Raw genomic sequence first — 13,155 nt, forward strand, 5'->3', positions numbered from 1 at the left:
TAATATCTTACCAAACTCTTATTTGGCCATAGTGTACTACTGTTTTCATAAATTGTTGAGTATGATTTGCTTATACTTTGTTAAGGACTTCTGAGTCCATGTTCAAGCACAGTATTGGGCTATAGCTTCCTCTCGTGGAATATCTTCCTCTGGTTTTGGTATTGGGGTGATATGAGTCTCATGAAATGAGTAGGGGAAGTGCTCCCTTCACTTCTATTTCCTGAATGAGTTTGTGCAGAACTGTTGTTCTTTCTTCCTTAAATGTTCAGTAGATCTTAACAATGAAGACAGCTGGTCCTGAACTGTTCTTTGTGGGATGATTTTTAACTATAAAACAACATCTCTTTCATTTATGGCTATTCAAGTTTCTCTCTTGTTCAAGTCCAGACAGACCCAAAAGTAAAACTGAGATGTAAGGTTATGACGACTCTTGCAGTCACTGGTGCTATGACATGCAGCACCAACACCAGGGTGAGCACTTACTAGATGCTCAAGGTTATTATTCATGGTTATTATTTTATTTCATCCCAATAACCCACCTTAGGGTAGGCATTACATTATCCCTTTTTAAACATAATTAAACTGAAGTTCAGGGAAATTAACTAACTTGCCAAGTCATAGTTAGTAGGTGGTAGATTAGAAACAGGATTCAAATTCCAGTTGTCTGATTCCAGAGCCTGTGCTGCCTGCCATATTTTACATTTTTTTATATTTACTATTATGTTTTACATTAACTTTGGGGTGAGAGGAACTGCTTGCCATATTTTACATTTGTTTTTATATTCAATATTATGTTTTATGTTAACTTTGGGGTGAGAAGGTACATATAACACATGAACAATATTCCTCTCAGTTCCCTCAGGCTTGTGTCTGGGGAAGGACGGACAAAGAGCATCTTCCCAACAACAGGATATTCTGAGACCTTAGCTGACCAGCGTCTGTCCTGTTTCAGTGTTGAGGATGAGTCTGAGAGTTAGGGAGGCCAAGGAAAGGCTGGCTGGAGAGCGCGGACACCATAAACTTCATGGGGACTGGTCCCTGCATCCTTCACGAGATGTTGTAGCTGACTCCTCACCATCACTCTGTGGCTAAGAACATCACAATTTTGCTGAAGTGGGGGTTGGGGGATGGTGGGGAACAGCCAACTGATAAAGAGTGATCTAAAGTCACAGACTCAATACGGACAGGAAGCTAAAAAAATCACCAGATTTCCCGGCTATAAAAGTAACAACAATTAGAGACTCACTTCTCTAGGAATTTGACTTTTTAAAAAAAAAACACTTTATACCCTAGAGTATCTTTACTCTTTTTATCCTACGACTGCCCCCTCCTAATCTAGCCTTATTAGAATTTAGAGCTGCAAAGGCACCTGCCACCTCAAGCGTGTTTCTCAGTACTATTCCCTCTAACTGCCAACCAGGACACGAATGTCCAACGTTCATGTATTTTATTTGTTTTACAGGGTCGCTCGACCCAAGTCTCTTAACACTGAAGACATCTGGCCACTCTCCCAGGAACCCCTCAAAAGCAGCCTACCTTCTGCACGGCTTCTATTTGAGCCTTTAAAATGTTACTTTTCAAGTCAGGAGGAACTCTGCGGGCATTCAGTCCTGGGCTGTCCATGGCATTATTCAGACATTTCTCAGTTAACTTCACCACTTCCTCCTAGATATTAGAAATATACTGTGAGCAACTCTGATAGGCAATAATTAGGTGGAAACAGAAAGGGACTGATGTTCCTGTTCAGGCAAGCAGGGAATCATGTGCCATATGCTACTCCAAGAACTGTCAATGACTCCTACATGTAGTTTCCAACTAGGGCTCAATAATCACAAACATGAAATATGAAATTGGGAGGGACCCCTGGACATCATCAAGCCCAATTTCCTGTCTTTAAGCAACTGAATAACGAACCTACACCATCTGTAGCAAATGCCTGAATTAAACCACACATGAAGAATCTCAACTGGATTTTAGGTCAGATTCTACACAGGCTAATCCTTGTGCTTATGGAACTGTCACCAGGCAGACAACTGTTTGTCAAACAGCCACAAAGAGGTCACTCTCAGATCAAGACTTACAAAAATGATCAAATAAAGCTTAAGTCTGGTCAATGAAGATCGTAATTAGAGCAATATAAACTAACCATTACAAAAAGAAAAGGAGAAAGCAAAATAATAAGTGTAAATTACCTGCACTACAACTGACATTTTACCTAATTTAAAATGATGACAATCAATTATCATCATTATTACTATGGTTACCATTTAATGCTGGTCTAAATAACAAACTCACTCTCAATATTTTCTTAGTCTCAGATACAGCTTTTGTCTGTAAAACAGGCCAGGTGCCATGTATGGCATTACATCCTGTACCACTTTTCAGGTTTGAAAAGATTTAACTAATGTGCTTATTCCAATCTGGTTTTCCATAGTGTAGTCTCCATACATCTGGCTCTGAGTGGGATCCTAAAATCTGAATGATTAATAGGCCTCCTCAAATGATTTCCATACACATAAGAGTCTGAGAACCACTACTCTGTACTAAACTCTACGTAGGCCTGTAACTTTAGTCTTTGGGATGGCTCCAAGTAATAGAAAGAAGACTCTCAATCCTTTTCCAGTGATGGCTAGCTTACACCATATGGCCCAGCAATCCCACTTGTGGGCATGTATCCAAGGAAACAAGATCACTATCCTGAACAAATACTGGCACCACATTTTCTGAAGGAAGTCCTGCTATTTTCATCAACATAGATGAAGCATTATGCTAAGTGAACTAAGTCAGAGAATAACAAATACTACACAGTATTACTCAAATGTAAAATCTAAAAAAATAAATCCAACTGATAGAAACAGAAAATAGAATGGTTGCCAGGGAGTAGGGAAATAGGGGGAGGCTAGTAAAAGTTATGACGTGAATAAATCCTAAATGTATGGCATGGTGACTGTAGTTAATTAGACTGTTTCTTATACTTGAAATTTGCTAAGAGAGTAGATATCAAGTGTTCTCAGTTCTCACCAAAAAACAAAACAAAAAGGTTAACTTATGGTGATGGATGTGTTAATTGGACCACAGGAATCATTTTACAATGTATACTTACACCAAATCATCAAGTTGTAGTTTGTTTTGTTTTGTTTTGTTTTGTCTTTTTAGGGCCGCACCTGTGGCATATGGAGGTTCCCAGGCCAGGGGTCAAATTGGAGCTGTAGCCGCCGGCCTACACCACAGCCACAGCAAAGCCAGATCCAAGCTACATCTGCAGCCTACACTACAGCTCATGGCAATGCTGGATCCTTAACCCACTGAGTGAGGCCAGGAATTGAACCTGCGTCCTCATGGATACTAGTCAGATCTGTTTCCACTGAGCCATGACGGGAACTCCAAGTTGTACGCTTTAAATATATTTTAATATTATTTGTCAATTATATCTCAATAAAACTTGAAAAAGTTCTTAGCTAGTTAAAATGCTTTGACATTTTCTTTTCAGAGACAATTACATTGTGGACGAGCTTATTTGCTTATCATTTATATTTGCACATCACAGAATTCTCAGAGCAACCCACCTCTGACATAGGCAGATACTTCTTTTCCTGCCTATATTTAAAAAAGAAACAAGAATTCAACATACATATCATAGGTAAAAGTGCCTGTGATTGTTACCATTTTTCTGGAAGGCAATTTTGCGTAAGTACAAAAGGCTTTAAAATTATTCCTGAAATCTGACCTCACACTTCCACTTTCCAGGAAAATGATTGAAGATGATGAGTTCCCTTGTGGTGCAGTGGGTTAAGGATCTGGCGTTGTCACTGTAGCAGCTCAAGTTTGATCCCTGGTCCAAGAACTTCCACATGCCGTGGGCACAGCCAACAAAACAAAACAAAAACAAACAAAAACAAAAAAGGCTCATTGTCACAGTACTAATTACGGCAGTAAAAATTAGCAACAATCTAAATGTCTAATAGGAGCCTGAGTAAACACAGTGATGACATATGCATGCAATTTAGCCATTGCCTGTAATATGTTACTGAAGTAAAGAGATTTATAATTGATTAGCTATAAAAAAGAGTCACTGAATTTCTATTTTAAAAAATGTACACTGCTTTTAAATGTTTAGAAGTGTGAATCTTCTTTCTCTTTTCTTTTTTTTTAGGGCTGCACCTGGGGCATTTGGAAGTTTCTGGGCTAGGGGTCGAATGGGAGCTATAGCTGCCGGCCTACACCCCAGCAATGCCAGATCTGAGCTGTGTCTGTGATCTACACTGCAGCTCACAGCAATGCTGGGTTCCTAACCTACTGAGCGGGGCCAGGGATCGAACCCGCATCCTCATGGATACTAGTCGGGTTCATTACCACTGAGCTACAACAGGAACTCTCTGGAAGTATGTATCTTTAAAATGTTAACTGTAGTTATCTCTTACTAGTGGGATAAGGAGGTTTTTATAATTTCCTGCTTTTTAAAATCTGTATCTTGTACAATTATCTTGTATGTACACAACAGAAAAAACTGCTAAAATACAAGTTGAATGTAATAGCTTTAAAATATTTTCACACTGTTTTATTATTGCATGTAAGTCCAATGACACCCAATTACTATGCTATTGATATATCTGCCTTGAATGACCAAAATGTGGCAAACAAAAGACCAAAAGAATTAAAAAGATACCTTGATTCCTAAACAGGTCCAAATTAGACCTGTTCTAACACGACTGGGTGCTTAAACTCTTTGTAGAGCAGTCCTTAGCCATCAGAGTCAGCTTAGTTAGGAGCCTAAGTCAGGGGTTAAAGTCTGCTGAAGTTTGTTTTGGAGCAAGAGCTCATGTGCCCTGGGCACAGAAAGCCAAATGACATCAGGAGTTTGCAGAAAAGCAAGGGTTTATTCATAGGCGCCAAGCAAGGAGAATGGGTATTTCGTGAACAAAAGGCCTGAACTCCCTGATGGCTTTCAGGCAAGGGTCTTTAAAGACAGTGTTAGGGGAGACAGTCGTAGGATATGTGATCATCTTGCGGACCTTCTTCTGATTGGTTGGTGGTGAGCAAATAGGATGATGCTTCTGAAACCTCAACCTTCTGGTTCCAACCAGTCTGGGGTCTACTTATTTACAGTCAACAGGTAGTCACCATCCCCGACCTCTGCAGAACAACTCAAAGATATGCATGACTGTTATCTACATTCCTTCAGGAGGAAGAGGAGTCCTATGACTCTGTATCCTAATCAGTAACAGTTTGAGCCTACTCTTTGCAACTCAGGGAAGGCTAGGAGACTAAACCTTTTTTCTACAAACAAGAAATGGGGAGCACAGAGGGGCTTTTGTACCTGGGAAGGCCCCACAGGATCCTGCTTAGTTTCAATCTCCCCTTTTCTTTAATACTCCTCAATCCTGAGGGGGAAAACAAGGGCAGGACAAGAAAGGGAATAAAGTTTTTGGATAGTGAGATTAATCATAAACTCAGCAAGGAGACTCAGTTTTAGGGGGACTTAGAGTCAAGTTCTCAAACAGAATGCCACCAGATAGGCTCAACCAGAATGCTACCAGATCCGCTCACCCAGAATGCCATCAGATTCAGACACAAAACCACTCTTGAAACAATCTTGGCTAGGAAGCGTGAACATCTTTCAGTAGGGCATTTATACAGTCAAATACCTAAGGTGAAGAATTAGAATAAAGAGTAAAACCTAAAAGAAAAATAGTACCTTTTTTTTTTTTTTAAATACAGAGAAGACATTTCTAAGAGCTCCTTCATTAAATATCTCAGAAAAACTGAAACTGTTTAATTATTTTTAAATTGTGTAAGCCTTTAAATAAAGTGATGGTCTTTTTGGTTTTGAGGAGAGATGTGAAGAGTTATTTTAAGTTTGGTATGGTTTACTCCTTTTGAGTCATGGACCCTTTTGATGTAACAAATTTTGGACCTACTTTCCAGAAAAATGTATAAATGAATCAAAGACAAGAACATGTATTCCATTTCACAGGGTTTAAGGAACTTCTCATAATTATTCATGAGTAGATCCATTATCCGCAGGCAAAGAATCTTTGCAGGATTAGATACAATTTACCTTGTGTTTTTACTAAATATACACAAAGGCTTTAAACACTTTATAAACTGTTTCTTTCCCTTGTTTTAAGGTATCTAAATGAAGATAGAGTGGTGGCTGAGACCACTGAAGCAGGAGGTGGATGGGTCCTGGGCTGAGTAACTGGAATCTGTCCACTGTGGAAAGACACTTCAAAATGAAGGGACCACCACATTTCTCATTCTTGAGGTCAAGGAGGCCTCCTGAACTACACATGCACAGAAAGATTCCTTGGGGGTCAGAGAAGGGCAGGGGCACCAGTCCAGAGTACAACCTATCCACTTCCCAGAAACCCATGTGCTAGAATCCATCTTGGCTAAAAGATGCTTGTGCACACAGGGACAGGCCCTGAGTCAGGCCAAATACGGGGTCAAGGCCAGACAAAGCAAGATGATTGGTCAGAGGACACCTGGAAGAACTGCCCTCATATAAATGACTTAAATCACGCCAGAGGAGAGTGACTCTCTCTCTTTCTCTGAGCCCACCCATGCTTTCTGTACATGTATCTTCTCTCTGAATAAACACTTTATTTGCCTCACTATTCACATTCTCTTTGCTGAATTGTTCCTGCAAAGAGATAAGAACTGAGGACCTACATCAAACTTGATGGGGACCTACATCAAACTTGCTGGCCCTGGTGGTCTAGTGGTTAGGATTCAGTGCCCTCAACCCACAGCCACCTGAGAACATCATGACAAAAGAGAAGTGAACTTTTAGAGCTAGCCTACTATGTAAACTAAAAAATGCTAAGCTACCAATAGCATAACAGCCTGATATTAAGACTTAAAAATTACTTTAGGGACTTTCTGTTGTGGCACAGCAGAAATGAATCCGACTAGAATCCATAAGGATGCGGGTTCTACCCCTGGCCTTGCGTGGTGGTCAGGGATCCCACACTGCTGTGAGCTGTAAAGTAGGTTGCAGACGTGGCTCAGATCCCACGTTGCTGTGGTTGTGGTGTAGGCTGGGAGCTGTAGCTCTGATTTGACCCATTGCCTGGAAACTTCCATATATGCCGTGGGTGTGGCCCTAAAAAGCAAAAAGCAAAAAGGAAAAAAAAATTACTTAAAAAACAAAAACAGGGAGTTCCCGTCATGGCGCAGTGGTTAACAAATCTGACTAGGAACCATGAGGTTGCCGGTTCAGTCCCTGCCCTTGCTCAGTGGGTTAACAATCCGGCGTTGCCGTGAGCTGTGGTATAGGTTGCAGACGCGGCTTGGATCCCGCGTTGCTGTGGCTCTGGCGTAGGCCGGTGGCTACAGCTCCGATTAGACCCCTAGCCTGGGAACCTCCATATGCCGCGGGAGTGGCCCAAGAAATGGCAAAAAGACAAAAACAAAAACAAAAACAAAAACAAAACCCACACCAACAATACTAGTATAATGTTAGTAACCCTTCAAACTAAAAAATCAAAGCAATGAAGGTTAGCAGAGAATATGCCATCCCCATATATGCCCCTTCGACATAAGGGGTATTTTGAGCTGAAGGCAGCTGAGGAGAAGCAGGTACAAGAAAAGCTCTGTCCTTCCCCTACTTTCCTGAAAGCAGGACAAAAATTTACAAAGGTGTCCCTCCTTCCTCTCTACCAGAGGACAAAAGTTAACCTCTGTAAACAGCTCAAACCCCTAGCACTGAGAAGCATTTAAATCTGCATAACAAGCAGATTTACTCTTGTTTTCCCTGCTTATCCTTGCATCCTCCACTCTAACTTTCTTTTGACTTTAGCTGAAGATGGTATTTAGCTGGAATGCTAAGCCACCTCTGAGAGTTACTCACTAGGCCCTGGCATCTCCCATGTATACAGGAGGTATAAATATTAATGAACTTGTTTGTTTTTCTCTTGTTAATCCACCTTTTGTTACAAAGATCTCAGACAAGACTCAGGAGGGTAGAGGTGAAAACTATTTTTCCCCCTATAGCAATTATTGTCAAATAGGAAATATTTGCCTTTGCATTTGTAAAAATTTTTTTTTTTTTTTTTTTGGCTACACTGTGGCATGTAGAAGTTCCTGGGCCAGGGATCGAACCTGCACCACAGCAGCGACCTGAGCCATAGCAGTGACAACACCAGATCCTTAACCTGCTGACCACCAGGGAACTCCCTGAAGTGGTTAGTTTTTATGGGCTGGGTAATTTCACAGGCTAAGGAGTGGGAGGATTTCTCCAACTATCTGGGGAAAGGGAGATTTCCAGGAACTGGGCCAGTGCCCATTTTTTGGCCTTTTATGGTTGGCCTTGGAGCTGAGATGGCACCTGTGGGTATGTCATTTAGCTGCTAATGTATTACAACTAGAGTATAATGAGGCCCAAGGTCCATTGGAAGTCAAGTCTTCTGCCATCTTGGGCCTAATCAGCTCTAACCAGTTTTTATCCTATTTTGTTATTCTCAAGGACTATGCCATTCTTTTAATGGTTGTGCCCTGTTCCCTTCCCTCCTATCTCACTATCACCATACCCTCTGTGTCCAAATGGAGGGTAGGAGGAAATAAAGTACCTATTTACAGAACCAAACTAAAACATTTGGTGTCACATTTATGTCAGGGACAAAATGGAAATGGTCAACAAAGGCATGTAAAGGACACTTTAACCTTAAGGGGAATTTACAGCTCTCCTCAGAGGTCCACAGAAGACACCAGCCAATCCCCATGCACCAAGTCTGCTTACTCCCGCTCTGGACTTCCTGTTCCCCTAACTCAGCTACTCTGATCCAAGTAAGAAAGAAGACTACTAGGCAACCAATCAGAAAAAAAAAGCAAGTTACTTTTGTATTTATCTCGTAAACACTCCTTAATCTGTCAGCAACTCAGTTTCCAAGCTTGCAGGTCAAAACCCTTTTAATAAATCATCTTTCTGTTTTGTTTTATTGAAAGTGCAGATTTTGTTTTTGTTTTTACAGCCACACCTATGGCATATATATGTAAGTTCCCAGGCTAGGGGTGAAATTGGAGTTGCAGCTGCAGGCCTATGGCACAGCCAAAGCAACACCTGATCTGAGCTGCATCTGCAACATATGCCACGACTTGAGGCAATACTGGATCCTTAACCCACTGAGAGATGCCAGGGATCAAACCCACATCCTCCCAGAGACCACGTTGGGTCCTAAACCCACAGAGGCACAAATAAGAAGTCCCTCCCAGATTTTAGTTTTTGATATAATTTTTGGTTATACCCTCTTAAGGTGTGGATACAAAGAAAATCAACAGTAAAAATGACAAAGATTATTCCAAATCACATGCGGTAGCAACCTGCCACTAGATTACATTAACAACATGAGAAGTACAAGCTGCAGGCCAAACCTGGCCCACCACCTATGTCGGAGAATAACGTTTACTGGAACACAGCCATGCTCATGCCCATGTGGCTGCTCTCATGCTACAATGGCAGAGCTGAGCACAGTGACAGAGACTGTGTGGCTGCTAAGACTAAAATACTTAAATGACCTTTTAATGAAACAGGCTGCCAACTTCTGGTCAAGAGAACAGTCATCATGCCTTACTATTTTTTTAATTGAAGTATAGTTGGTTTACAATGTTTTGTTAATTTCTGCTGTACAGCAAAGTGATTCAGTTATATACACACTTTAAGAAAAATATATATATATATTTATATTTTTTAAATTTTTTTTCTGGTTGTGGCACACAAAAGTTCCTGGGCCAGGGATCAAACCTGAAAAACAGCAGTGACAATGCCAGATCCTTAACCCACTGAGCCACCTGGTAACTCCTCCATTAGTTTATCATAGGAGACTGAATGTAGTTCTCTGTGCTACACAGTTAAGACCCTATTGTTTATCCCCTCCATGTATAATAGTTTAGATCTGCCAGTTCCAGCTTCCCATTCCTTCCTCCCCAACCCCTTCACCCTTGGCAACCACGAGTATGTTCTCCTTGTCCCAGAATCTGTTTCTGTTTCACAGATAGGTTCATCTATGTCATATTTTAGATTCCACATAAAAGTGACATCGTATGGTATTTGTCTTTCTTTCTGACTTATTTAACTTAGTATGAGAATCTATAGGTCCATCCATATTGCTACAAATGGCATTACTTCATTCTTTTTTATGGCTGAGTAATATTCCATTGTATATATGTACCACATCTTCTTTATCCATTCATCTGTTGGTGAACATTTAGGCTGCTTCCTCGTCTTGGCTATTGTGAATAGTGCTGCTATGAAGACAGGGACGCACATCATGCAGTACTTTTAATTCTTTACCCTAAAAAGACTAGCTGCTGAAAGGTCATGCATGGCTTAAGTGTGCCCCTGTCCTCACTAATAAATGCAGTTTAGATTTTGTTACTTAAGCATTTTTTAAAATTTGCTAATAAAGAAACAAGAAAAAAATGATTTCTGAAATGAAATTTGAAGGTAAAGAAAATCCTGGAATTGTCTCAAGTAATTAAGAGGAGGAAGGTTATTAAAAAAAAATTAAAGATCCTGACATAGCATAAACCCTAAAGTACTTCTAACATATAAGTCAGGCAGACACTGTGAGTAAGTTTCCAAAATAGGGAGGCACAAAGAAAGAGGGAAGAAGGAGTTCCCTGGCGGCTCAGCAGGTTAAGGACCCAGTGCCAACACTGCTATGGTGCAGGTCTGATCCCTGGCCTGAGAACTTCCAAATGCTGTGGGTGCAGAGGGGTGGAGGAACAAAACAAAACAAAAAAAAAGGAATGAAAGAAGGGAAAAATCCCAATGACTTGAAGAATCAGGGGGCATCTTCAGGCTGGAAAGAATGATCAGTTCAATATCTGAAAAGGTGATTACTTTAGTCTTAGCCTGAGGAGAACTTGCTGCTTGCTCAGGCATCTTGATCAATTTGCAGATAGGTTAGGAAATGTTTTCCTACACTGAGGTGAAATCTGCATAACTCTTAACATTCTCACTGACCTTAACTTTTCCCTGAGGCTATTAAAAAACAGGGACTTTATTTCCTTTTTCACATTAAGGCTCTTCAGATAGCTGAAGTATTCTTTCCTGAGATTACCGATCTTCAGTTATAACTTTGTTTCAAGACCCTTCACCATATCCCACTTTAAATCTCCTAAATCATTTTTATCTCTCCTGCTTTTTAATACTATGGTTGGATCTCCCTTTTAAGCCCTTTCAGTTAATACAACATAGCTGTCTTGGCAGCCGCACTTCACACTCTGTTTCCATATCCTCATTTTAACACATGCCTGTTACCTTCTACACCTCCCTATCCTAACCCTACATTCGTGTCACACTTGTCATAACATACACTCTTATATCCAGTCCATCATTCCAGCCTGTCAGTCTTCATGGATCCTGATTTGGCCTTCCAAGCCGTACCAGCTGTTACCATCTGAAAATCCCACTAGCAGAGGAGATCTGCAATACGTGTACCAGCCTAGTGGGACAGGCCCAAGTTTTCTGGGGGCCAAGATTTTTGTAATTCTTCTGTGGATTCCACACAATACTTATTATCTGATATCTTATAAAACATAAACAATAAACAGGTTTGTAAAACTGAATCAACAGTACATCAGGGTCTCAAGTGACACATCAATCCTGGGTGATGTAGGCCTGACGAGACATGAGGTCCCTCTAAAATGGGTTCTTAAGACAAGTTTGGGAGTTCCTGTCGTGGCGCAGTGGTTAACAAATCCGACTAGGAACCATGAAGTTTCGAGTTCGATCCCTGGCCTTGCTCAGCGGGTTAAGGATCTGGCATTGCCGTGAGCTGTAGTGTAGGTCACAGATGTGGCTCGGATCCTGCGTTGCTGTGGCTCTGGCATAGGCTGGTGGCTACATCTCCAATTAGACCCCTAGCCTAGGAACCTCCATATGCTGTGGGAGTGGCCCTAGAAAAGGCAGAAAGACCAAAAAAAAGACAAGTTTGATGTCCACTCTGCTGTCGGCAGTGCTAGTCCGAGTTTTACCTCACAATGCTGTGACTGGTACAGAGCTTCTCAGTTACCCAAATTTTAGAGCTAATCACCCAACAACTGACACTTTGTTTTAGGACAATGTATTTTATTTACAGTAGGCTTTTCATCCTAGAATTACTTTAGTTAGTAAAGTTGAAATTAAGATTTGCAATCCTTAAGCAAACATCAACTATTAATGGCCGAGGTATAGAAATCAGACTGGATTAAGAATGTGTCATATAAATAAAACAGGAATTAATTTTTAGACAGCACTAGTTGAAGAGTTCAGGTAGCTAGATATCCCTTATTTATTACTACAAGATTAATTATTTCCTACTTCTGCTTGGAACTGAGTAAGCCTCACCAAATACTAGCTATTATTTTCCCAGCCATTTAAGCCCCCAAAGACTCCTTGACAGTATACTGTCTTTTACCTAATCCATTCTTTTTTTTTTGGCTGCCCCCGGCACATAGAATTTCCAGGCTAGGGATCAGATCTGAACCAAATCACTGTGACCTATGCCACAGCTGTGGCAATGCTGGATTCCTAACCCACTGTATCGGGCCAGGGATTGAACCTATGTCCCAGTACTCCAGAGATGCTGCCAATCCTGTTGTGCCACAGTAGGAAGTCCAACATAGCCCACTCTTTTACTCCCTTTCCTATCCTGAACCCACACTCATACTCATTTTTTTAAAGCTTCAAAACTAATTTAATAGATCCTCTGGTTCACAACCTAAGTTAAGTTGCAGCTCAAGACTGCAGGGAACTCTGCACAAGAAACAAGCAGGTTTTCAGTAACAATCACTCACCTCCTCCCCACCGTCCCGAGCCCTCCGGGACTGAACAGTTTATTCTTCTCTAGGTTCACTCCAGGCCTCCACTACATTTTTGTCAAAATAATTGCCAACCATCTAAAGCTTTCACCTAAAGCTTCCAATTAACCTTTCTGTCTCTGACTCTGCATTCCCCCACCTTAAAGAGATAGTAAAACAAAACAAAACAAATGAACAAAAAAACCCTGATGATGTAAAGGAAACAGACCAATATAACTGAAAAATACTGAGGGGTCAAAAAAAGAAAAAAAAAAAAAAAAGGAAAGGCTTTCTGAAGTTTAATCAGCTTCTTTCATTTTCTTTCTTTTTCTTTTTAGGGCCACACCTGAGACATGTGGAAGTTCCCAGGCT

The 13,155-nt window shown here is 40.8% G+C and overlaps 1 protein-coding gene across 2 annotated transcripts in view; it reads right to left on the bottom strand.

Moving 5' to 3' along the window:
- EPB41L5 (erythrocyte membrane protein band 4.1 like 5) overlaps positions 1-13,155 on the bottom strand; it is a 136,110-nt gene that overhangs the window by 24,671 nt on the left and 98,284 nt on the right. For both annotated transcript variants that reach the window (XM_047772183.1, XM_047772182.1), the window contains exon 19: positions 1,537-1,665. In XM_047772183.1, coding sequence (XP_047628139.1) covers positions 1,537-1,665 — 129 coding nt within the window. The remainder of the gene's footprint in view (positions 1-1,536; positions 1,666-13,155) is intronic.

This window comes from Phacochoerus africanus, chromosome 3 (genome assembly GCF_016906955.1).
Source record: "Phacochoerus africanus isolate WHEZ1 chromosome 3, ROS_Pafr_v1, whole genome shotgun sequence".
In the NCBI taxonomy this organism is placed as follows: Eukaryota; Metazoa; Chordata; class Mammalia; order Artiodactyla; family Suidae; genus Phacochoerus; species Phacochoerus africanus.